The sequence below is a fragment of the Trachypithecus francoisi genome, unplaced genomic scaffold, assembly GCF_009764315.1.
Source record: "Trachypithecus francoisi isolate TF-2019V2 unplaced genomic scaffold, Tfra_2.0 Lachesis_group4, whole genome shotgun sequence".
NCBI classification, from domain to species: domain Eukaryota; kingdom Metazoa; phylum Chordata; class Mammalia; order Primates; family Cercopithecidae; genus Trachypithecus; species Trachypithecus francoisi.
The window spans coordinates 82,936,801-82,964,174 of NW_022681469.1; the positions used below are offsets into that span (position 1 = coordinate 82,936,801).

The following is a 27,374-nucleotide window of genomic DNA, read 5'->3' on the forward strand; positions in this document are numbered from 1 at the left end:
CAGTGGCTCTGAAACTGCATGCCAGGTCACCTCTTTTCCCACTTTGGTTGCTCCTCACCCAGTTGGGCTCTGACAACCCACTCTAGATCACTGCAGACCTCCCATCTGCTGGCACAGATGCCCAGCTGCTTGGCTTTGCCAAATGGCTTTTTGGATAGAATTGTTCAGGAAAGGAGAAAAAGAGCCTAGCAATAAAAGGAAGCGAAGGAAAGGAAAAGAAAAAGGAGGCCGGGCGCGGTGGCTCAAGCCTGTAATCCCAGCACTTTGGGAGGCCGAGATGGGCGGATCACAAGGTCAGGAGATCGAGACCATCCTGGCTAACACGGTGAAACCCCGTCTCTACTAGAAAATACAAAAAAAAAACTAGCCGGGCGAGGTGGCGGGCGCCTGTGGTCCCAGCTACTCGGGAGGCTGAGGCAGGAGAATGGCGTGAACCCGGGAAGGCGGAGCTTGCAGTGAGCCGAGATAGAGCCACTGCACTCCAGCCTGGGCGACAGAGCGAGACTCCGTCTCAAAAAAAAAAAAAAAAAAAAAAAAAAAAAAAAAAAAAAAAAAAGAAAAGAAAAAGGAAAGAAAAGAAGTACAGTATGAGGAAGAGAAAGTGCCATTCTATCATTCTGTCATTCGTTTAAGAGAGACAAAAAGAATTCTAACATTTTCACGATGGAGAGCCCTGTTTTATCTGCTGGATTGGGGCCATATGGAATAGTTATTTATCATATATCTATGGATGTATATATATATACATATATATATACATGTGCACGCACACACACACACATACATACACATATATACACACTGATATACAATAAGAACACTGAGTAAATCAGGGAAAAGAGTACTAGTCAATACTCCTCTCGTTTTAGCACATAGTAGGATTATATTTCCCTCATTTTCCTTGAAGTTAGGCATAGTTATACAACTTACATTAACAATGAAACGTGAGAAATGACAATCACTCTTAGATGGGAGAATTTAACTGGGGATGCTTAAAATTGACGGATTCTTCAAGCATTTTCTTCCTCTGGCACATGAAGATTGTGGAACCAGGTCTTCATATGGTGATGCAATGTTGTGACATTTCATGAAGGACAAACTGCTCTGGAGAGTTATCCAAAACTGTAGCTAAATTTCCATGAGGAAGAAATAAATACAACTTTGTTCTTTTAAGCTCCTGAATGTCTGGGTTGTTCATTACTGAAGCACAACCTAGTCTATCCTTATTAATTACAAGGAGTTATCTAACCTTCAGTATTGCTTAATGGTGGCATTCTCATTAAGGAAAATGAAAGTATAGGTTGGAGCATTTATTGCATAAATCCAGAACTACATTTCACATAGACTTGTCCTATGTATTATTTCCCTAGAAAATCATATAATTTCTTGTCTAAACACTCCATATATCATTTCTCAAATGTGGCATTTTCCTTTAAAGTTGTCACAGTCAAGTGTTGGATCCACAGAAATTTAAGAACATTTATGACACAAAGCACTAATTCTTGAGGAATAATAGAAAGACCTACTTTTGTGTAGAATTACAAAGGGTTATCTAAGTGGCAGGGAAACATATTTTAAAACTTCCTGCAGATGCTGTTCCTAAATCAGTAAAAATAGTTCAGCTCAAGCCTGTAATCCCAGCACTTTGGGAGGCCGAGACGGGCGGATCACGAGGTCAGGAGATCGAGACCATCCTGGCTAACACGGTGAAACCCCGTCTCTACTAAAAAAATACAAAATTAGCCGGGCGAGATGGCGGGCGCCTGTAGTCCCAGCTACTCGGGAGGCTGAGGCGAGAGAATGGCGTAAACCCGGGAGGCGGAGCTTGCAGTGAGCTGAGATCTGGCCACTGCACTCCAGCCTGGGCGACAGAGCGAGACTCCGTCTCAAAAAAAAAAAAAAAAAAAAAATAGTTCAGAATCAGGAAAGATTCTAAGAGAAAATGTGTTTCAGTGTCCAACAAATAATAGGTACTAAACAGGCTTTGAAATCTAAATTTCATATAATTATACCAGCTTTTATAAATGTTATTAACAGAGGTAAATAGCAGCAGAGACAAATAGCATTGACAGAATTTCTTTTATGGCTTCTATTTAAAATTATGTTTTACAATAATGTATTATGTATTTCAAAATAGCTAGAAGAGAGGATTCTCTATGTCCGTGCTAAAAGAAACGATAAATGTCTGAGGTGATGGGTATGCTAATTACTCTGATTTGATTATAAAATTTATCCATATACTGATACATCATACTGCACCCTATAAATATATACAATTATTACATGTCAATTAAAACAAAACTATAGGAAATGCAGTTATGCTTTGAATTAATGCCCTTGTGATTTGCTATATAAACATTTATAACTTTCCAGCATGGTTTATTTATAACGCAACCACTAAACTTAATTAAAAACTATCAAGGCCCTACCCTTTCAAGCTAAGTGGATGATACATATCAAAGAGCAATCAGAAATTTCTGCCTTTAAACATTTCATGACCTTTCAGTGTGAAGCAACATGTCTATAGGAATAATGATCTGGTGAGTTCTGCAAGCATGACAAAATCCTTGCCATGTGACTCGGGGGTGAAAAGTCACTCATTAATAGTCACACAGCAAGTGTCTGCAGAACATAATGAATTTATAGGAAGCAGGGTGACCACAGATCTAATTTTAATGAAGCCCAAGACATAATCTGAGCTGATAGAGTTTGAAGTCTGCCTACAATCTTCACAAGGTTAGAGTCATTGTTTGACAACACAAGAAATATAATTTTCTTTGTAAAAGGCTCTATTTTTCAATAGATACACTTTTTGTAGCAAAGAGTTAAGTATATATTAAGATGGTAGGAAAAAGTTTTTGAACACTGTAAAGTACATTCTAAAACTTCACACCAGTTGGCTTTTTTGCATGTAAAATGTTTGTTTTACTCATGTAACACTCATGTGCAAAGGCCAAGGTAGTTATATGTTTATGTAGTTATTACACACACAGATAGCAAATTTGACTAGGAACACTGTGTTTCTATCACTAAAATACTTCATAAAGAGAAAAATAGAAAAAGGCATAGGCAACACAAAACTCCCCCCCAAATCGATAATTTGAGGAAAACACAAAATGTTATGCATATTACAAATAATTATGTATTAGTGCTAAATGTGAACAAAGAGTCATTTAGCTTGATAATGTTTAAATGACATACACTTATATTCTTGAGAAACAACATGCCTTAATGTGAACAAATTTGATTTACTTTTATGCTTTTCTCACTCCTGTGTTATTTTTCAGAATGACAAGATTAAGTATGACATTATATCACCCAGTCACACAGAGACCAAATTAGCATTTGGATATCATCTTGAGAGACAATTACCAAGAGCCTTGTATTTCTTGGCAATAAAGCTTGCAAGTGAGGTCTGAATATGTGACAAACATGCTTTATTCACCCTATAGGGTGAAGTGATTTAGGAGCAACATATTTTAAAAATGAACAAAATTTACATATGAGATTTCTAGATCTCAGAGCCTATGTTCAAGAAACTGAAAGAAACTGAAAACCCATGCAATTTTCAGTTGAACACTAGCTATTCTTGTGGTGATTTTAAATAAACATTATTGGACATATATACTTATTTATGAGAAGGTAGAATTTGATTTCAAAGGATAAAACTGACTTCTGAAATTCATAAAAAACAAAGAAATATCTGGAAATTTGGGAGCCATTTTTAGATCATTTTAAAGGCTTAACACTTTGGCTTACAAAGATCTCTAATTCCTGGGAGGCTGGGAAAAAGCAAAATGAGTTCACTTTTAAAAGTCTTTCCTCCTTTGTTAGAGATCCATTTTCAAGATTAACTTTGGGGGACAGAATCAAATTGCTCAACACATCAAAAGATATTAAATCTTGGATGGCTGGATTTCTGGCAGTTGATTTTCATAGAATATCATCCTATCCAGGCTACACAGAAAAGATGTACACTAACTTTTGAAACAAACCTAGATGGCGTCTGAAGCTGGCGACTCACCTTCTTCACCTGCATAGGCCAGAATGGATCGTGCTCGTATCTGCTTCCCTTCTGTGGTTTTCCCTGAGCAGGTGTGTGAGCAGGAGGACCACGTAGACCACGCGCTGAGCACACAGTCTTTTGGGCATGGGGCATCGCAGGCCACAGGGATGGGAAAGATGGCATCTCTGCACAGCTGTCTGTCAACTTCTTCTCCTGGGGAAGACATGACCATCAACGGCTATTATTGTTAAATCAATGTAAAATGAGCAATTGAAACCGGATAGGCACCCACATAAGTTACATTATCTTTTTAAAAAAAAACAAAGCCAAAAGAGAAATTGCCTACTATAGCCAGATGTTAATAGAACACCAGGAACAAGTATATATACACTCACAACCCTAAATGAGGCTTCATTATCAGGCGCATACATGGGTAGATCAAGCACATTGCTGAGAGGATTCTTATGTCACAGATACCTGTCCATTAAGTATTCATTTTTATACTTGTACTATTAAGTTGTAATGATGAGCATCAACAAAGCATGTCCCCTATTTATTTCTTTTTTGGAGATGAGCTGTGATTTACAAATAATGACTCTATCCATAGCATCTATCATATGTTTTTATGAACCAACTAATAGGTGTCTATTTACAAACTCTCTTATGTCTCTCGGAGTAGTTATTTTCATACAATTGGCAACCTTCTTCTTTCATAAAAAATTGTGAGTTGGAAATAGGAAATGTAAATGATGGGATAACAGTATAAAGTCACTGTTTAAGGTGATCCTCGTTGGAGAGGGAGGGAAACAAGACAAAACAAATGGCAGAAGTAATATGGTGTCACTCCAGTGCTTAGTGTTGTTCTTAGTTTCCTTTTTCTCTTAAGATAAAGGCCAGATTTTTCAAAAGTTTATAAGACGTCAAATGACCTGGCTATGTTTTTCTTCCTAGCCTCATCTCACTCCACTCCCTCATTTTGTCTTGACACCCCAAAATTAACACTTATTTAGTATTTGCTGAATGAGTGAAATGAGATACATAAAAGGCCAATGAGAAACAAAACATTGTTGCTGTTAATAAATGCCAAAAACAACCAACAGAAAAACAGGGTAGGAGAAAAAGTCTGAACTCTGTGGTTTAGTTGATTAATATATAGGTGGTTAACGAGGTCAATGGAACAGAACAGAATGAAATGATACATAATCAAACAAAAATTAACCTGCTATTTTACCACAGAATATAATCACAATACTGGATGAATATATAAAAGTTGTGTGCCTCGCATCAGGCATTCAGGTGAGAAAGGGCGGCTCACCTTGCCATTCCTTGGCTCCTGAACAAAATACTCCAACCTGTTTCTCACTTGGGGAGTTAGCAGCACCATTTTAATGTACGCTCCTTTATTCATATATTTTAAAAACAAGGCAGAAAATCAGAGTCAATTGGAAATGCTCTAACATGTTAATAGCTACTAGCTTGCAGAGACTTGAATCATGAGACAAAATCAGAAGTCAATTGGAATGCACCTATGTGTTAATAGCCACTACACTGCAAGGCCTTAAATCATTAGACTTACTCACTAGTAAGTAAGGAGGCTCATTAAAATTGCAGTTGAGTAAACATTATATTATTCATTCTTATTTAGCTACTCTCATTTCTGGGAGCTCTTTTGTTTTTATTGGTGTTGGGGTTTGGCATGTATCCCAATAAAACAGTGTACTAAACAGATAGTAGATATATAGTAGGTAGGTAGAGTATGAAAATCATTATGGTATAAGGCATTTAATATCTTACACTTGACATAATGATGATGAGTCTTTTTTTTACTAGGCTTTTTCTTAGTGCAAGGGGTGCTTTCTTATATCTTATTTTCTTCACTGCTGTCTTTTATAGTGCCATCTACCATCTCTCACTATCGTTTCCAATATTCTGTGGAAAGCAAGAAAAGTTTGGGGCTACAGTCTATAGCTAACAGAAGTTATATTTTTATGTCTCCTCTAGTAGTTACTCAATCTTTTCTATTCAGATTTTTTTCTCTTTTTAATTTTATTTATTTATTTATTTTTTGACACGGAGTCTCCGTCTCTCAGGCTGGAGTGCAGTGGTGCGATCTGGTCTCACTGCAAGCTCCGCCTCCGGGTTCACACCATTCTCCTGCCTCAGCCTCCACAGTAGCTGGGACTACAGGCGCCCACCACCATGCCTGGCTAATTTTTTGTATTTTTAGTAGAGACAGGGTTTCACCATGTTAGCCAGGATGGTCTCAATCTCCTGACCTCGTGATCTGCTCGCCTCCCAAAGTGCTGGGATTACAGGTGTGAGCCACCGCGCCTGGCCAGAAAAATATTATTTGTTCTGTGGCAATGGAGAGTTTGCTACAAGGGTGCCATTAGATAAGCTTGCCTGGCATAAGTAATGTATTTTTGTTTGTTGTCATGTAAACCAGTTGCAGTTTTGACTTTTCTTTTAAGTTATGCTTCCCCCCCCCGCCGCCAAGTTTGTGTCCCATATCTTATTTTAGCTCTTTTTCAATCACTTGTTCTGCTTAGCCAGGCGTATTTTCCTGTAGAATCATTCCTTACCACCTTTAATCCTCTGTGGAGCTGTTAAGACACATCTAAGATCCAACATCTCAGATTTCCCTAGTGGTTTTAGAGTGATTTCTGCACCATCCCCACCTCTTCCAGGTATGATCTTGTCCCTTTTTACTGCTCTGATCACTGTCTCACATTTAGGTTGAAGCTTCCAGCCATAAGGACTTTTTTCCCTTTCCTCCTGCAAACCAGACCCATTGTTGTCTCAGTAGTTTTGCACTTTCTGTTCACTTTGTATGAAAATTTCAGGTCTTACACAGAAGCCTGTTTCTCAACATTCAGGTTTCAGTTCAATTTTCTCCTTCCTAGAGAAGACTTCATTGACCATACACACTCTCCCAGTCACTTCAGTTTATTTTCATTAGACTTTTAATCACCACTAGAACCTATTTAAATTAATTGGTTAATATGTTTATTGTCTGACTACCACTAGACTAAATGAGGGTGTTATCCATATCTGTCTTGTTTGCTACTTTATACTTAGAACCTAGGATAGTGCCTGACATGTAGGAAGCACTAAATCATTTTTTGTTAAATAAATACATAAATTTTAAGTTGTGGTAGGAAACAGAATGTTGGTCTAGACAAATATAGATCTAAGTACGGTATTTCTTGCCATGCATTCAAGTACTCTAGGGCCTTGCGAAAGTGTATTCAGCAGACACCAGCATATACCTCCCCTGGAGTTTGCTGGAAATGCAGTCTCTCAGATTCAACACACTGAATCACAACCTTAATTTTTTTTTTTTTTTTTTGGTGGAGACAGGGTCTCGCTCTGTCACCCACGCTGGAGTGCAGTGGTGTGATCTCGGCTCACTGCAACCTCAGCCTCCTAGGGTCAAGCGATTCTCCTGCTTCAGCCTCCCATGTAGCTGGGACTACAGGTGTGCACCACCATGCCCGGCTCATTTTTGTATTTTTAGCAGAGATGGAGTTTCACCACACTGGCCAGGCTGCTCTCGAACTCCTGACCTCATGATCCACCTGCCTTGGCCTCCCAAAGTGTTGAGATTACAGGCGTGAGCCACCGCACCCCAGCCTCAATCTTCATTCTTAAAAGATCCCCAGGTAATTTCTATGCACATAAAATCTAAGAAACAATGCTCTAGAATTTTTCTCCACTCATTGTCTTCTGGTTTGATTAGAACCAGATTGTCTCTTGACAGGCAGCTATATAAAACGAATTCATCTGGACTTCATACCTAATGGCATTTGTTTCTCTGTGCAGGTTCTCTTTATACATCTCTTCATACAGAGTATCCATGACTGAAAACATTTATTCAATGAATAGTTGCTGAATGCCCATCTTCTGTCAGACACTATGCTAAGAATGTATGAATGTTGTATACATCATCTCAGCTAATTCTCACAATAACCTTTTGACATTGATATGACTATTTTTACTTTAAAAGAAATTGGGACTCAAAAAGTTAAGTTACCTTTCTCAAATAACAGAAGTTTGACTAAAGGAACATAGATCTGAAATGAGTCATGACCAATACTCCAATCTACTTTAGAACTAGATTGGGGTTCTTCTTGGTGGAGAACTGAGGATGCCAAGACAGCAAATAATAGATAAGCCTTTGCTTCCAAAGAAGTCAAGAAACAGGTACTCTCAAGTTGTTTGTCAACATAGTGATACATGATGCCAGTTACACAGTGCTTCATATACAAAGACATGCATCGTTGATGAGTCCAGTGTGACATGTTTTGGCTCACAGCCATTGAACAAACAGCAACTGATCTAGGAGAATATGGAATCATTACATTTTTGATTTTGCTTTCAATGAATGCTTTAATCAACTCAGCTAATTGGAACCCTTAGGAGCTGTCCTCTTTTTAAGCTAAATCTTCAGCATTCCAGGCATAAGTCATCTGGGAAACCATAGGCAAATAAAATAAAATAAAAAGTTGGGTCAATGGCTATCAGGCAACTTCATAACTTGTCAATTCCAGCCACTTTTTCAGGCTGTTAATTTTATCTTACTTATAAGGTTAATTGAATCATACTTATAAGATCTTACTCTACTCTTAAGGTCTTACAAGAGTAGCAGAAAATAATTTCATCTCTTTTCCTCACATTAAATTTTGTTTCAGATATACTTTATTTTGATTGGGTAAGAACTGTTTTGCATAACATTACTTCAGAGTATATATAGGAGTATATTAAACATGCACATACCTAAATATCAGGTTAATTTATACTCATCTATATAGAGAAATGGAAGTTTTGCTGCTTAGCACTATGGGAATTCCATTTTTTCATATCAGCAGCCCCACAGTTAAGACATATTCATCCACTAGATGTCCCCGCCATAGAGCTATTTGAGACTTTGATTATCCAAGTGTGCATCCCATTAAATCTGGACAGACACATCTGATTATCACTACTGTGATTTATGTATTTCTATCACTGATGTAGGTACACACCAATGCAACTTGTTTTTCTTTAGTCTCTCTGAGGACAATTTCTTAGCTAGATTTTGATATTGATGTCATAAACATTTAGAATCCTCCTCATGCTTGCCTTTGTGTATTAATATTAAATATAATATCTTTTTGGCATACATTTACAAACATAAATGGTTTCAAAGGAAGGATTACTTTGCATTTATATAACTTTATTTTTCTCACCCACAAAGGTCTAGGCATTATAACCAAACCTGCCAAAATACATAAAGTTTATAAAACAGACTAAATAAATGAATCATTGTCTACATTTTGCAATTTACACCTTACTTTGAGGCCTTAACTGAAGCACATACTGTTTAAACTTATTTGAAATACCCTACAAAAGAGGTTGAGATATAAAATGAAAATGCTCTGGTTTATTTTTGTAAACTCAAAATGAGAGTTAAATGTTTATATTTGTATTCTCCCATTTATCTTTCTTCACAAATGTAACTTTAAGAAAATATTTTCATAACTTACTATTCTAATAAACTTAAACATGGATTTTGACATTTTAAAGTCACCCCCTATATGTTCCCTTGTTTCTTCTATTTTCATGAATGCCACTACACTCTCATGAGCTCTCCCAAACTATTCCTTTTTATTCTACTGTGTCTCTTACTATCAGGATAAGAGACTAAAACATCTGCTTGAGGTAATTACTATAAAAATTCATGAAGACTACCAGAGAAACACCAAATTAGGGGGCGGAGCAAGATGGCTGAATAGGAACAGCTCCAGTCTCCAACTCCCAGCGCGAGCGACACAGAAGACCAGTGATTTCTGCATTTTCAACTGAGGTACTGGGTTCATCTCACTAGGGAGTGCCTGACAATCGGTGCTGGTCAGCTGCTGCAGCCCGACCAGCGAGAGCTGAAGCAGGGCGAGGCATCACCTCATCTGGGAAGCGCAAGGGGGAAGGGAATCCCTTTTTCTAGCCAGGGGAACTGAGACACACAACACCTGGAAAATCGGGTAACTCCCACCCCAATACTGTGCTTTAAGCAAACGGGCACACCAGGAGATTATATCCCACACCTCGCTGGGAGGGTCCCACGCCCATGGAGCCTACCTCATTGCTAGCACAACAGTCTGCGATCTAATGGCAAGGCAGCAGCGAGGCTGGGGGAGGGGCGCCCGCCATTGCTGAGGCTTAAGTAGGTAAACAAAGCCACTGGGAAGCTCCAACTAGGTGGAGCTCACAGCAGCTCAAGGAAACCTGACTGTCTCTGTAGACTCCACCTCTGGGGACAGGGCACAGCTAATCAACAACAACAACAAAAGCAGCAAAAACCTCTGCAGACGCAAACGACTCTGTCTGACAGCTTAGAAGACAGCAGTGGATCTCCCAACACGGAGGTTGAGATCTGAGAAGGGACAGACTGCCTGCTCAAGTGGGTCCCTGACCCCTGGGTAGCCTAACTGGGAGACATCCCCCATTAGGGGCAGACTGACACCCCACACCTCACACGGTGGAGTACACCCCTGACAGGAAGCTTCCAAAGTAAGAATCAGACAGGTATACTCGCTGTTCAGCAATATTCTATCTTCTGCAGCCTCTGATGCTGATACCCAGGCAAACAGGGTCTGCAGTGGACCTCAAGCAATCTCCAACAGACCTACAGCTGAGGGTCCTGACTGTTAGAAGGAAAATTATCAAACAGGAAGGACACCTACACCAAAACCCCATCAGTACGTCACCATCATCAACGACCAGAGGCAGACAAAACCACAAAGATGGGGAAAAAGCAGGGCAGAAAAGCTGGAAATTCAAAAAATCAGAGTGAATCTCCCCCTCCAAAGGAGCAAAGCACATCACCAGCAACGGATCAAAGCTGGATGGAGGATGACTTTGACAAGATGAGAGAAGAAGGCTTCAGTCCATCAAACTTCTCAGAGCTAAAGGAGGAATTACGTACCCAGCGCAAAGAAACTAAAAATCTTGAAAAAAGAGTGGAAGAATTGATAACTAGAATAATTAAGGCAGAGGAGGTCATAAACGAAATGACAGAGATGAAAACCATCATACGAGAAATACGTGACAAATGCACAAGCTTCAGTAACCGACTCGATCAACTGGAAGAAAGAGTATCAGCAATTGAGGATCAAATGAATGAAATGAAGCGAGAAGAGAAACCAAAAGAAAAAAGAAGAAAAAGAAATGAACAAAGCCTGCAAGAAGTATGGGTTTATGTAAAAAGACCAAATCTACGTCTGATTGGGGTGCCTGAAAGTGAGGGGGAAAATGGAACCAAGCTGGAAAACACTCTTCAGGATATCATCCAGGAGAACTTCCCCAAACTAGTAAGGCAGGCCAACATTCAAATTCAGGAAATACAGAGAACGCCACAAAGATACTCCTTGAGAAGAGCAACTCCAAGACATATAATTGCCAGATTCACCAAAGTTGAAATGAAGGAAAAAATCTTAAGGGCAGCCAGAGAGAAAGGTTGGGTTACCCACAAAGGGAAGCCCATCAGACTAACAGCAGATCTCTTGGCAGAAACTCTACAAGCCAGAAGAGAGTGGGGACCAATATTCAACATTCTTAAAGAAAATAATTTTAAACCTGGAATTTCATCTCCAGCCAAACTAAGTTTCATCAGTGAAGGAGAAATAAAATCCTTTACAGATAAGCAAATGCTTAGAGATTTTGTCACCACCAGGCCTGCCTTACAAGAGACCCTGAAGGAAGCACTAAACATGGAAAGGAACAACCACTACCAGCCATTGCAAAAACATGCCAAAATGTAAAGACCATCGAGGCTAGGAAGAAACTGCATCAACTAACGAGCAAAATAACCAGTTATTATCATAATGGCAGGATCAAGTTCACACATAACAATATTAACCTTAAATGTTAATGGACTAAATGCTCCAATTAAAAGACACAGACTGGCAAACTGGATAAAGAGTCAAGAACCATCAGTTTGCTGTATTCCGGAGACCCATCTCACATGCAGAGACCCACATAGGCTCAAAATAAAGGGATGGAGGAAGATCTACCAAGCAAATGGAGAACAAAAAAGCAGGGGTTGCAATAATAGTCTCTGATAAAACAGACTTTAAACCATCAAAGATCAAAAGAGACAAAGAAGGCCATTACATAATGGTAAAGGGATCAATTCAACAGGAAGAGCTAACTCTCCTAAATATATATGCACCCAATACAGGAGCACCCAGATTCATAAAGCAAGTCCTTAGAGACTTACAAAGAGACTTAGACTCCCATACAATAATAATGGGAGACTTCAACACCCCACTGTCAACATTAGACAGATGAATGACACAGAAAGTTAACAAGGATATCCAGGAATTGAACTCAGCTTTGCAGCAAGCAGACCTAATAGACATCTATAGAACTCTCCACCCCAAATCAACAGAATATTCATTCTTCTCAGCACCACATCACACTTATTCCAAAATTGACCACATAATTGGAAGTAAAGCACCCTCAGCAAATGTACAAGAACAGATATTATAACAAACTGTCTCTCAGACCACAGTGCAATCAAACTAGAACTCAGGACTAAGAAACTCAATCAAAACCGCTAAACTACATGGAAACTGAATAACCTGCTCCTGAATGACTACTGGGGACATAACGAAATGAAGGTAGAAATAAAGATGTTCTTTGAAACCAATGAGAACAAAGATACAACATACCAGAATCTCTGGGACACATTTAAAGCAGTGTGTAGAGGGAAATTTATAGCACTAAATGCCCACAAGAGAAAGCGGGAAAGATCTAAAATGGACACTCTAACATCACAATTAAAAGAACTAGAGAAGCAAGAGCAAACACAGTCAAAAGCTAGCAGAAGACAAGAAATAACTAAGATCAGAGCAGAACTGAAGGAGAGAGAGACACAAAAAACCCTCCAAAAAATCAATGAATCCAGGAGTTGGTTTTTTGAAAAGATCAACAAAATTGACCGACCGCTAGCAAGACTAATAAAGAAGAAAAGAGAGAAGAATCAAATAGATGCAATAAAAAATGATAAAGGGGATCTCACCACCGACCCCACAGAAATACAAACTACCATCAGAGAATACTATAAACACCTCTACGCAAATAAACTAGAAAATATAGAAGAAAGGGATAATTTCCTGGACACTTAACAATCTTCCAAGACTAAACCAGGAAGAAGTTGAATCCCTGAATAGACCAATAGCAGGCTCTGAAATTGAGGCAATAATTAATAGCCTACCAACCAAAAAAAGTCCAGGACCAGATGGATTCACACCTGAATTCTACCAGAGGTACAAGGAGGAGCTGGTACCATTCCTTCTGAAACTATTCCAATCTATAGAAAAAGAGGGCATCCTTCCTAACTCATTTTATGAGGCCAACATCATTCTGATACCAAAGCCTGGCAGAGACACAACAAAAAAAGAGAATTTTAGACCAATATCCCTGATGAACATCGATGCAAAAATCCTCAATAAAATACTGCCAAACCGGATTCAGCAGCACATCAAAAAGCTTATCCACCATGATCAAGTGGGCTTCATCCCTGGGATGCAAGGCTGGTTCAACATTTGCAAATCAATAAACGTAATCCAGCATATAAATAGAACCAAAGACAAGAACCACATGATTATCTCAACAGATGCAGAAAAGGCCTTTGACAAAATTCGACAGCCCTTCATGCTAAAAACGCTCAATAAATTTGGTATTGATGGAACGTACCTCAAAATAATAAGAGCTATTTATGACAAACCCACAGCCCATATCATACTGAATGGGCAAAAACTGGAAAAATTCCCTTTGAAAACTGGCAGAAGACAGGGATGCCCTCTCTCACCACTCCTATTCAACATAGTGTTGGAAGTTCTGGCTAGGGCAATCAAGCAAGAGAAAGAAATCAAGGGTATTCAGTTAGGAAAAGAAGAAGTCAAATTGTCCCTGTTTGCAGATGACATGACTGTATATTTAGAAAACCCCATTGTCTCAGCCCAAAATCTCCTTAAGCTGATAAGCAACTTCAGTAAAGTCTCAGGATACAAAATTAATGTGCAAAAATCACAAGCATTCCTATACACCAGTAACAGACAAACAGAGAGCCAAATCAGGAATGAACTTCCATTCACAATTGCTTCAAAGAGAATAAAATACCTAGGAATCCAACTTACAAGGGATGTCAAGGACCTCTTCAAGGAGAACTACAAACCATTGCTCAGTGAAATAAAGGAGGACACAAACAAATGGAAGAGCATACCATGCTCATGGATAGGAAGAATCAATATCGTGAAAATGGCCATACTGCCCAAGTTTATTTATAGATTCAATGCCATCCCCATCAAGCTACCAATGAGTTTCTTTCACAGAATTGGAAAAAACGGCTTTAAAGTTCATATGGAATCAAAAAAGAGCCCGCATTGCCAAGACAATCCTAAGTCAAAAGAACAAAGCTGGAGGCATCACGCTACCTGACTTCAAACTATCCTACAAGGCTACAGTAACCAAAACATCATGGTACTCGTACCAAAACAGAGATATAGACCAATGCAACAGAACAGAGTCCTCAGAAATAGTACCACACATCTACAGCCATCTGATCTTTGAGAAACCTGAGAGAAACACGAAATGGGGAAAGGATTCCCTATTTAATAAATGGTGCTGGGAAAATTGGCTAGCCATAAGTAGAAAGCTGAAACTGGATCCTTTCCTTACTCCTTATACAAAAATTAATTCAAGATGGATTAGAGACTTAAATGTTAGACCTGGTACCATAAAAACCCTAGAGGAAAACCTAGGTAGTACCATTCAGGACATAGGCATGGGCAAGGACTTCATGTCTAAAACACCAAAAGCAATGGCAGCAAAAGCCATAATTGACAAATGGGATCTAATTAAACTAAAGAGCTTCTGCACAGCAAAAGAAACTACCATCAGAGTGAACAGGCAACCTACAGAATGGGAGAAAATTTTTGCAATCTACTCATCTGACAAAGAGCTAATATCCAGAACCTACAAAGAACTCAAACAAATTTACAAGAAAAAAACAAACAACCCCATCAAAAAGTGGGCAAAGCATATGAATAGACATTTCTCAAAAGAAGACATTCATACAGCCAACAGACACATGAAAAAATGCTCATCATCACTGGCCATCAGAGAAATGCCAATCAAAACCACAATGAGATACCATCGCACACCAATTAGAATGGCAATCTTTCAAAAGTCAGGAAACAATAGGTGTTGGAGAGGATGTGGAGAAAAAGGAACACTTTTACACTGTTGGTGGGACTGTAAACTAGTTCAACCATTATGGAAAACAGTATGGCAATTCCTCAAGGATCTAGAACTAGATGTACCATATGACCCAGCCATCCCATTACTGGGTATATACCCAAAGGATTATAAATCATGCTGCTATAAAGACACATGCACACGTATATTTATTGAGGCACTATTCACAATAGCAAAGACTTGGAATCAACCCAAATGTCCATCTGTGACAGACTGGATTAAGAAAATGTGGCACATATACACCACGGAATACTATGCAGCCACAAAAAAAAGGATGAGTTTGTGTCCTTTGTAGGGACATGGATACAGCTGGAAATCATCATTCTTAGCAAACTATCACAGGAACAGATAACCAAACACCGTATGTTCTCACTCATAGGTGGGAACTGAACAATGAGATCACTAGGACATGGGAAGGGGAACATCACACACTGGGGCCTATCATGGGGAGGGGGGAGGGGGGAGGGATTGCATTGGGAGTTACACCTGATGGAAATGACGAGTTGATGGGTGCTGAAGAGTTGATGGGTGCAGCACACCAACATGGCACAAGTATACATATGTAACAAACCTGCATGTTATGCACATGTACCCTAGAACTTAAAGTATAATAATAGTAATAAATAAAAAAAAAAGAAACACAAAATTAGAGTTGAGATCAGTGGATAGCCTTTTTTTTCCTTGGTAAAACTATATATTGAAAGTTTATTGCATTTATTGTGTTAGAGCCTAAATAAAACATAGAAGATAAACCATGGTTTATCAATGTTTTTACAGTTTCAATGTTTCAATGGTTTAGGAATTGAGCTAAGAATGCAAAAATTGAAACATTAAACATATAATCAACTGTATTTTAATGCAAAGCATACACATATTTGTATTAGTCCATTTCATGCTGCTAATCAAGCCATACCCAAGACTGGGTAATTTATAAAGAAAAAGAGGTTTAATGGACTCACAGTTCCACATGACTGCAAAGGCCTCACAATCATAGTGGAAGGCAAAGGAGAAGGAAAGGCATGGCTTACATGGTGGCAGGCAAGAGAGCTTGTGCAGGGGAACTCCCATTGAAAAAACTACCAGATCTCATGAGACGTATTCACTACCATGACAACAGTGTGGGGGAGACTGACACCATTATTTAATCATCTCCACCTGGCCCCACTCTTGACATGTGGGGATTATTACAATTCAAGGTGAGATTTGGGTAGGGACACAGCCAAACTATATCAGTGTTCTGCCTATTCTCTAAATGCCTCTTGAATTATCCTGATTTTTTAAAAAAATCATAGAAATGTCTAACTTTTATGGTTGATTTTAACAGTCACAATAGTGCTATGTGCAAAGCACCTCCCCTATAAAATTGAAACTCATCAACATAATGGAATTGAAAGCAGGTAAGCAGAAAGGAGAAACTGAAGGAGAGAGAGACCAGACAAAGAGCCAAGATTAAAAAGCACATTTAGAGAGATCCTACGATTGTAATTTTGAGATTTGATTTCTCTTGCCAGATCTATATGAAATCCAGAGTAACTCCGATAATTATTACTGAGATTTTGATATGCTTTGTGTTCTTCAGAAATTATCTTAAAAATTCACATTGACTTTTGATAGTGATAGTCTTTATTTATATATTTGTTGATAACCATAAAAGTTTACAAAAGAATTAAACGGGAAAAATGGAGTCTCATATTTGCATGGACCTTTCTAGAAAACATTTTCATATAACCATCTTACCTGAACTCCCTAACAACCATAAGGTATGTAGGTCCAGAATCACCCTCAGCTTACCGAAGACAACCCATGAATTGAGACTTATGTCTCATTCTTCACTCCCCTTCTCAAAATGAAGCTACAATTTGCCTCATTTTAAATGGAAAGTTACCAAGTCAATTTTAATCCCTGCATTATTTTTGCTACCATATCCAGGTAGTGAGCCTGATTTTTAAAATCTCGAATCCATTTTCTCTTCCAAATCATTGCACACTTTTCCCTGGGATTCTGTTGTATCTCATTTCCCTTGTATCCCAAGGGTGTATTTCTAAAATGTCAGTCTGAATAGTATAGTCTCTCTCCAATATATATTAGCTAAAACCCAACTTCCTTACCAGAAAAAAGAAAATAGAAATCTGGCATTGCCTCATATTTTCCGTACATTCTATCCGCAGAAAGCTTTCGTTTTTCCATGAACTGACATGCTGCTTTTTCACTCCTCTGACATTTGCAAACACTGTTCTTCATGCCTGGTGTCCCCATCTCTCTCTGTTTTCCTTGAGGACTCAGTTTTCTTCTTCTGTGAACTTTGACTTTCTCAAATTCCCCAGATGGAGTTGCGCTCTGCCCTCTCTGCTCCCATAGCATTGCAGACATTATTACTTTTAAAACTGTTTCTCATTCCCTGTTTACTCACCTTTACTTCCATTAGCCTATGAGAACCTTCTGGTCAGAGAGTTTGTCTTATCAAATATCTTTATATCTGAAGTCCTTGGTGTAGTCACTGTTATTTTAGTGTTTCACAGTAAATATTTGTTAGATGAGGGGAAAAAGTGAACCTAAAATACCAGAACATATATTGCTTTTCTGCAAAAGAAAAAAGCACTGGTGTTTATACATTTCTGATTGTTAGCTTACTAGAACCTAACCAAGAAGGCCTGGAAATTCACTTCAGCTTGATTAAGCATTAGATAGGTTTCTTCCTGACTATAGGCCCCTGACCTCTTTTTTCCTAAAGGACTTATTTTAGAACACTTGCAATTGTAAATTCTTTCTCTGCCCTTTTTTAATGTATGCAAATCTTCTCTCAACCTCTTGCCAGTTTTGTAAACCAGGAATTGTCTTTCTCAAGGAAATAGGAACCAGGTCTGTGAAATTTTAACATTGAAGGAAATAGTGCTCTGAGCTCCCAGTCTCTGTAGGAGCATAGGTACCTGACTTCTATAGGCATTAATTGGCAAACACAGATGGCCTAATCATAGAGAAAAGAATTTGCAAACTCAGGAATTATCCAATGTGCTTGGCATATCCCACTGTTCACCCCATCACCTAATGTCCTCTAGTGTTTTTTCACTAGGTCACTCCAGCATTCAAAAACATTCCTGCAAGAGTTGAATTCAATCTTCTCCTACTTTAATAATCTCAAATATACTTTACTTTGCTAGTTTAGCTTTGTCTGGTACAACTTTAACCTTGACAAACCCTTGATATTCAATTTATAATGATATATTATCTTTAAGCTTCTCTTTTTTTCCCAATATATATTTACCTATTGATTTTCAAATATCTTTAAGAAACCTAGGGGTCTTCACATTATGATACAATTATTTTCAAGGATTTCTTTATCATTTTCAAAACCTTTTATTCACAATAAGTTTTCCTATGTTTTCACTAAGCTCTCTTCCCTGTCACTTTTTAAAATCTCAAGTTTCTGTTCGTATATTTATGTTCATATTTTTCCTTCATGACCCTAGCAAAATGAATAGGTGACGCTGGGGTAAAAGGCCGTCCTCCTTCTTCTGATAGCATCCACTTCCAGGCCAGGCTTTGATGTAATCAATAATATCACATTTAACTTCATTCTGGAGATAGAACCCATTTTAACAAAGTGCAGCAAATAACATGACTTTTAAATGCATGATAAAAATTTAGGGCTAAATCCAACCATAACTGTGCATTTTCTTATTTCACTGAATTTAACCCACCCATGATATAAGTTGCCCACTTAGTGAGCAGGGCATTAGGCCAATAATTTTTATTAAAACATCTATGACTTCCCTTCCTAATAACTCTGGTTAAAGATTTCACTTGAGATTAGGCAGAAAAAAAGGATATGTGTGTACTCTGTAAGCTTTGACAAGAGAATCACGACTTCTGCTCCCGTTTAATGCCAACTGTCATTGTACATATGCATGTTCTCTGAGTGTGTAATATGGGTATAACTGAATGCACATGTATTCTGAATAAAGGTGTGATAAATATTTTATTCCTTTTTTCCCCAGTTATTTATTTTATATCTTCATTCTTGAATAGTTCTTTCTTGTGATTTCATTCCTCTCAGTTTTAAGCTTGAAATGACCTAAAATGTTAGTTTTCATATACTCCAAATTTAGTTTTTCAGTAAATAGCTCAAATTTTGGCTTTTCACTTACCAATAATGTGCCCTTGAGCAGATTATTTAACTATTCTAAAACTTACCTAATCTTAATGGAAGCTAATAATAGTACCTATGATATCGCTATACATACTAACTGAGAAAATTTTTTACTGGCACATAAAGATTGTCCAATATGACAGTAACATGAGGCTATTTTCATCACCTGTGGAGGAGTTGACCATCCCTCCCCTACTACTATGGAAATGGATCTGCTCCATTCTAAACCCCACTGTGTACCAGTTCACTTGATTTGCTTTACTTATTCATTTTTTTCCTAATTTTGCTTATGTGTGCACTTGTGGAAAGTTATAGGATATAGATTGTACCAGACTCAGAGTATAATCTTCATCCTTCAGTAATTTTGCATTTTTACTTTTGTTAAAGTGCTAAGGTTGTGAGGATATCCAGAAATCCTAGGAAAAGCTAATTTATGTAATTTTGATTGTTATATTTTTATAGACCATATCTTATAAATTATTTAGAGCTGGGTTGTGAATATCTTTGGGCTTCAGTTAAAAATTTGGACTGAAAGTTTTACTATACAATATTTAGCTCACAGTGATCAGCAGAAGTACTAAGACACATGGCAGTCTATAAAGTCCCGTCAGTCCCCTTTCTTCCTGAGGACTACATAATTAACATGAACTTTCAAAAACTGTACTTTAAACAGCTATACATAGCTACTTTCAGTCATTGAATCTTCCCAGGCATCTTCTAGCAGGAAGAAAAACAAACGTTTTCTGGAAGAGCTACGATACAGTTACATTGAGCTACATTAGAGTAGTTAGTAAGAGGAATTATGCTACTAAATAAGATAAATTATATATTATAGTCATTTGAAGAGTTAATCAATACAATCACCTAAATAGTCACATTTATCAGAATCTATTGGCTTAATTAATTTAAGAGCTTACATAAAGAGATGGTTCCACATCAAGTGCTTCAGTAGAATTCCATTTACTCTGGGATGAAATACAGCCCCTGTGAGCTTTGCCCTCCATCGCACTAAGGCAGCTTGTAGGTTCTAATCTCAAGTCAGTCCCTCGTGGACCCTTGCAACCTCTTTGTGGGTGAGCCCTTTGAGTGACTTTTTCTTTCTTCCTTTCTAAAGTCTTGGTTATCTCACATTTTTTTCTCTGAGGGATCCTCACACTTCCAATCTGTCCTGCAAATTATCAGCCAAATAGCCTGCCAGTCACACTGCTGTGACTACATTACACCCTCTAATGATTCCCTGTGATTCTCCTGATCAAGTATGCATTCATGTCTGTTGTGTTTTAAAGACATTCTGCCATCTGCCCCTACTTGACACACCTTGCCTAGCAAGTCCATTTTCTATCCTCTGAGTATATTTCCAACCAGAAAAGGTGCAAAAGACCACATGGCCTGGAAGAGGATGACTCTGTACCTTTATCAACTCTTAAGGACTAGGTTAAAAACCAACTTCAATTTGTAAATTTTCTAGCTTAAAACAATGATCACTGCCTCTCTTTCAGTACTCCTACTGCTTGGGATGTCTTTCAGATTCATAAAAATAAAAAGGAAGTACAGTTATCCCATATATTCCACAGATAGTTACTACAAGATCACAGTGTGCCAACAAGTCTACTGGGTAATGGGAAAATTATGAAATAGTTTAAATATAACTATACTTGACTTTGGAATCTTGCCAGGATGAGTAAGACCAAATGACTTAGACATTCTATATTTATCACATGAAAACATGCACCAGTAAACACAGTGTAAAATTTTGACTCACTGATGGAGACTGTGGATTGATGAAGTGACTAGAAATGGCACAGTTCATAAAGGAAAACATTTTTAAGGCAGTGAAATCTGAACAATATTTGGAGATAATAGAAGCTAAGTGCTTGGAAATGAGGAAGAGAGAGCAATATAAATGTAGGAGATTGGCCTATGTGGGAAGGCTTTGAAGCAGAATCTAATCCAAAGAATTAATCATCACCATTAAATTTTCCAAGACCTCCCACTCTGTCGTCTATGACCCCCATGTATAAACACAAAAAGTGTGAACCATAAAGACTAGCCCAAGGCCTACAGCTGAGTAAATCACAGTCTGACCCTTTAATCTTCATAGTTGTCTGCTAGGAAACCACAGGAAAAGAATCATGGGGAAACTGAAATTTCAGCAATGGAGGAAGTGCTCTATGAGTTGGGCAGAAGTGGTTGTCTTCCACACTGGGAACCACCCATGTGTTAGGCACTCCCAACCCATTTCATCAACAGTTAGCATTTGTGAAAAGTTGCTCAGGGTTGTCTCAGTGTTATTAACAATGATAAGAATTTGTAATAAAATGTATATAGCTGATATAGAAAGCATCATTAGCTTGGCAATTGAGAAAGAGTCTATTAATCAAACCAAATCAAACCATGATTAAAGAGTATTTGCAGAAAACAAGGCAGAGAGTTCTATAAAATGTTCATATCTGACCTGATAAAAAGTTGGTGAGTTTGGGATGGGCCAAGATGGAACTCCGGAACCAGTCAACATATGTTGAAATTAAAGAACAATTGAGAACAAGGATCTTGAAATAGATAGAAGAATTAAGTCTAGCTCACACATTTTTCAAGCCTGATGGGAAGTTTTGAAAAATCCTATCTTCAGGTTCCATCAGAGAACTACTCAATTGGATGGACAGGGGAAGATATTAGGGTTATTCATTTTTAAAGGTCCCTAAATGCTTCTGATGCATTAGTATTTGGGAACTACTGTGTCTGCTCATTCCTGTTTAAACTCCAATATGTAAGAAGAAAGAGTTGATGGTTCAAGCCAAATTCTCCTAGTCATATTTGTAACCTGAATTTACATATAGTTATTTAATCAAAGGTAAATAATATTGGCCGATTGTACCATTTTAGTTTATCTCAAATAGTTCTTTTTTGTTGTTCATCTCATGCTCTGAGTTGAAGCAATTATTTAAGTATTTTAAAGATCCATAAGTAAACCAGACTAGACTCTTTTTTTGTTTCATGGTCATCTATGAACACACAAGGTAATGAAGTTTTATAGTAATGGTAGCCTAATAGAGACCTTTGGGGGTAACATCATCTGGTTTATAAGGTATTTTGATGAGTGTTAGGAAGAGTATTTAATTATGATTCAATAAAATGCAATTACTGCTCTGGAGAAACACACAGATTTTCACCAATACACACTTAGTATAATTTTACCTAAAATCTAAAAGCAGGTGTAGATAAACATTAGTGGGAATTTTGCTCCTACAGGAGGAAGAAATTGTCTCTAAAATTAAAACATAATTAGGCTAAAGATATTATGCAATTTTCTGATGCCAATATGGTGCCAAGAGTCACTTGATGTGTGCTGGTTTGCATGGATAAAGGCATACCGAGTTTTAGAAACAAAACCAGTTGGTCATGGCATCTCTTCTGATTGGTCAGTGCTTATGCCTTTGTCACTAAATACTTTGTTAAATACTATAAATAAAACTTCTGGGTGTAATCAACCATTTCTTTATAAGTCCTCCTCTCTTAATTCCCACTGTTTCTATTATAATTTCAAAACAAAACAAAAACCGCAAAAATCCCCAAATGACAGGATTGAACTCAAAAGACTCAAACCTCTCCCCAATCTAAATCGGCCTATGACTGAAATTCCAGGTAAAATAATCTAACTTTCTTTTACAATGTTGCTTTACTGTTTAAAAATCTATTAGTTATACACTGATTATTACATCCGGGGATGAAAGGAAAGAAAATAATACTTATGAATAGCTACTGTGTTCAAGCATGATAATATGGCAATTCAAGTAGGAAATAAAATCACATTTTACAGCATTTGGAATAGAGAATCAAAAAGAATTCTTTTCTCTTTGCCTGAAGTTACCAGCTATTTAGTGGCAAAGGCAGGATTTCCAGCCCATATTCCTAGACTCCAAAGTCTATGTTCTCTACATCATAATATAACTTCCCGGCACAAGCATTCTAATAGGTACTTTATAAAAGCTGGTAAAATAAATAAGCTTACCTTTTACCTAAATCTTTACAAAACAGCATTTTCTAAAATATACTTTTTATTTCAGAGATAATCTATGCTTAAAATGTATTAATTCTATGTAGCATATTAAAATTCAGAAATAATCAAAAGCATGAGTTTGGGAAATGAAATTGCAGTACAAAGAAGACTTTTCATAAATGGATGTTTAATATCTTTGGGGGTTTATTCTGCTGTGCAGTGTAATTGTTTTTGACATTTCAGGAATGCTTTTATGGGCAACTTGACCTTTGATGCATTTCTTTTTTCAAACTTGTAGCTTGATAAATTGCCAGAAACATTATATTCACTAGAAAAGTTTTAAAAGTCTAGTTTACAAATCATCGCTTACTGAGATGAAATTTCATCTGATTTATAATTTAACCTTTATTTAAAAATATTTAACATCCTGTATGTATGTGCTGTTTTATATCATAGTTTTATAAATTGTGGCTCAGAACAAATGCAATAACTAGGTAAACTTTAGAAGACCCTTGGCCATAGGTGCTTATGATAAAAATGTTAAAAATAATATGATGGATAAGCAAATAAAGAAAGAAGAGAAATAAACAGCATGAATACATGAATGCTTTTGACAATGATCAGCTAGGATACTGAGGTCATTATTACTACATTCACTTACAAACTGACACTTTTATCTTCCAGTTCTGTAGTAGCTGGTGAATAGTTTCAATGAAGATAACATAAAATCAATTTGAAGATTTACTATTGTAAAACTATATCTTCTAGCATTGTATGCCAAGATACTGCTCTCTAGAAGCCATTACAAAATCAAAACCACTATTGAACTAGAAAAATCTTAAAAAGGGTTTGGCTTATGTGCACATGTTAAAGATGGAATAGAGGCTGCCTATGTGATCAAACAAGGACAGAAGATGCAAGCAGAATGAGTTTCATAGATAATGTGCTAAGACTTTTGAAGTCTTTACCCTGAGGGTAAGAATAATAAGCTACTTTGCTTGGGTTTGGATGGGCTTACAAAGCCGGGGGAAAAATGGATGAGATGAAATACACAGAATCAAAATAACAGGGGATTTGGAGAGTTAAGATTTTTAGACAAGTTAAGTTACTGGGAAGTCAATGGAAAGAATACTAATAGAGACCCAAATGGGAGATTCTTGTCAGCTAGTCTTCTAATAACATGAATTTTTAAAGTGATATATTCTACAGAATCAGAAGTATGCAGAAATGCTATGCTTATACGTGACTGTAATGTTCCTGAATTCTAGTCTGAAAGTCATGAACGTAAAATCATAACACGGAACTAATAATTACTGGCTTTTATTGTGCATTGTTATGTGCCAGGCATTAAGTGTTTTATAGGATTTAGCAGATATAATTTTCCAACAACTCTATGAGGTATACATTGATTATTATATGCATATTACAGAGAAATAAAACTAACCATGGAAGTTGATTAATGTCCTCAACTTTATACTCTGCTGTCCCCACTTAGTGTGAGAGACTTGCTTAATTCATTTGTCCTCTCTTGTGATTTTTCAATAGTACACTGCTGTGTGTGGAAAGAAAATATGCGAGAGGTGATCTAGTTTAAGGATTAGGAAATGAGGCCCATAGTACAGAATATACTTGCCCAAAGTCATGCAAGTTGATGATGGAGTTGGGTATTCAGTGACCATATGGCCTAGGGTTTAGGGCTGAAACATTTGTAATTTTTTTCCTGTATGAGGCCAAATTATTGTTACAGAGATTACAGATATTCCTCCACAGCATTGTGCTAAACTATTTAATGCACCAAGGAACACAAATAAATTACACTTCTTCCAAGGGCCAGGAGCCTGTCGTTATGAAAGCTGCTTACACTAATTTTTAGAAGCGGGAAATATTATCTCACTTCTACAAGTGAGGAAACTATATAGATGAAATATAAAAGCAGCAAATTTCACTTGAACATACAAAACATACAATGAAGTGTTCTTGAAGCAAAATAAAACAAATGAAAACATTTAGTCAACCAAGCGTAGAACCAAAGTCAACAATCATTGAATGTAGGTAAATAAAGACAATGAGGCTAAAAAGTTGTGAGACTTTATTAGAGCAGACAACATAGATATCATGAATACAGAAATTAAACTATCCAACATAAATCAATGTATTAGTCCATTCTCACATTACTATAAGGAGATACCCGAGACTGGGTAATTTATAAAGGAAAGAGGTTTTATTCACTTACAGTTCAGAATGGCTGGGGAGGCCTCAGGAAACTTACAATCATGGTAGAAGGGGAAGCAAACCCATCCTTCTTCACATGGTGGCAGGAAGGAGAATAACAAGAGCTGAGTGAAGGGGGAAGACCTTAGAAAACTATCAGATCTTGAGAACTTACTCACTATAATGAGAATAGCATGAGGGAAACTCCCCCTGTGATTCAATTACCTCTCACCAGGTCCCTTTCACAATGTGTGGGGATTAGAGGAACTTCAATTCAAAATGAGATTTGGTTGAGGACACAACCAAAACATATCAATCAGTAAGATAATAGACATATGTCTGTTGAGATAGGCCAGATATTTTGGTGCATCTGTCAAATATAAAATTAATGGTATTGATAAAGATGTACCTCATTACATTTCTTCAGGGGGCATTAGGAATAAGATAATTTATAATTATCTTATAATTATACTTATAATAATACTTTCCTGAGAAAGTAGTTCAAACAAAGCCAATTACCAATCCAAAGTAGTTTCAAAGATATGGAAAACACTGGTCATTTTTTGGTAAATATATATTTTTTGTAGTATAATGTACTGCCAATAATCTTTAATACATAATAGAACTTTCCACTTGGAAAATGTTTATCTTAAGAATAACTGTTGACTAGTAGCCAAGATGGCTGACTAGAAGCAGCTAGTATGCTAGGAGCTGTGGTTCTCAGGGAGAGGAACAGAAGGGGCAAGTAAACACTACACCTTGCACTGAAACATCCGGGTACTTACATTGGGATTAATCAAGGAAACAACAAAGAAAAACAAGACAAGACAATGGCTCACCTGAGAGCAACATAGAGCCAGGTGACCATACCCTGCCCAGGGAAGCAGTGAGTGAATGAGCAATCCCAGGAAACCATGCTTCCCCCACAGATCTTTGCAACCCTTGGGTCAGGAGATCTCTTTGAGAACCCACTCCACCTTTAGTCTTCAGTATGATACAGCTATGTGGAGTCTTGGCAGAGCAGCCGCTCAGACATATGTGGAGACCCTGGAGACGTAGATACTTGGGCCTTCCAGCAAAAGAAGCTGCAGTTCCGGCAAAATGGGAGGTTAAACTCCTGTACATACCCCTAGATAAGAGACTGAAGCCATAGGGCTGAGCCACAACAGTCCGCAGACCCAACTTTCATGGCACCTCATATGATAAGACCCACTGGCTTGGAATCCCTAAGAAGGAGCTCTCAGAGAGAGGGGCAGGCTGCCATCTTTGTTGTTTGGGTGCCTTGGACATTCTAGCCTTTAGGCTTTGGGGAGTCTAAGCCAAACCTGGGTGAAAGGGATCCCCACACAGTAGAGCTGTGCTACCAAAATGTGGCCAGACTGCTGCTTTAAGCAGGAGCTCAATCCTCTTCCTCCTCACTGGGTGGAACCTCCCAATTGGGACCACCAGCCACTCCTGCTTGAGATCTCCAGTTGACAGAGGTCTTAAGTGCCCCTGGGATTGCACTCCCAGAGGGAAGGGTGGGCCACCATCTTTGCTGTTTGGGTGACATAGCTGTTCCAGCCTTTGGCTATCTGCAGTGACCAGAGGCTGAAGTGGACCCCCAGCACAGCACAGCTGCTTTATCAAAACACACCCAGACTGCTTTTTAAAGCAGGTCCTCATCCTCCTCACTGGACAGAACCTCCCAACTAGGATCTCCAGCCACTTCA

The 27,374-nt window shown here is 37.8% G+C and overlaps 1 protein-coding gene across 1 annotated transcript in view; it reads right to left on the reverse strand.

The window, feature by feature from the left end:
- THSD7A (thrombospondin type 1 domain containing 7A) overlaps positions 1-27,374 on the reverse strand; it is a 564,048-nt gene that overhangs the window by 187,209 nt on the left and 349,465 nt on the right. The window contains exon 7 of the mRNA XM_033192934.1: positions 4,025-4,219. Within this exon, the coding sequence (XP_033048825.1) occupies positions 4,025-4,219 (195 nt within the window). The remainder of the gene's footprint in view (positions 1-4,024; positions 4,220-27,374) is intronic.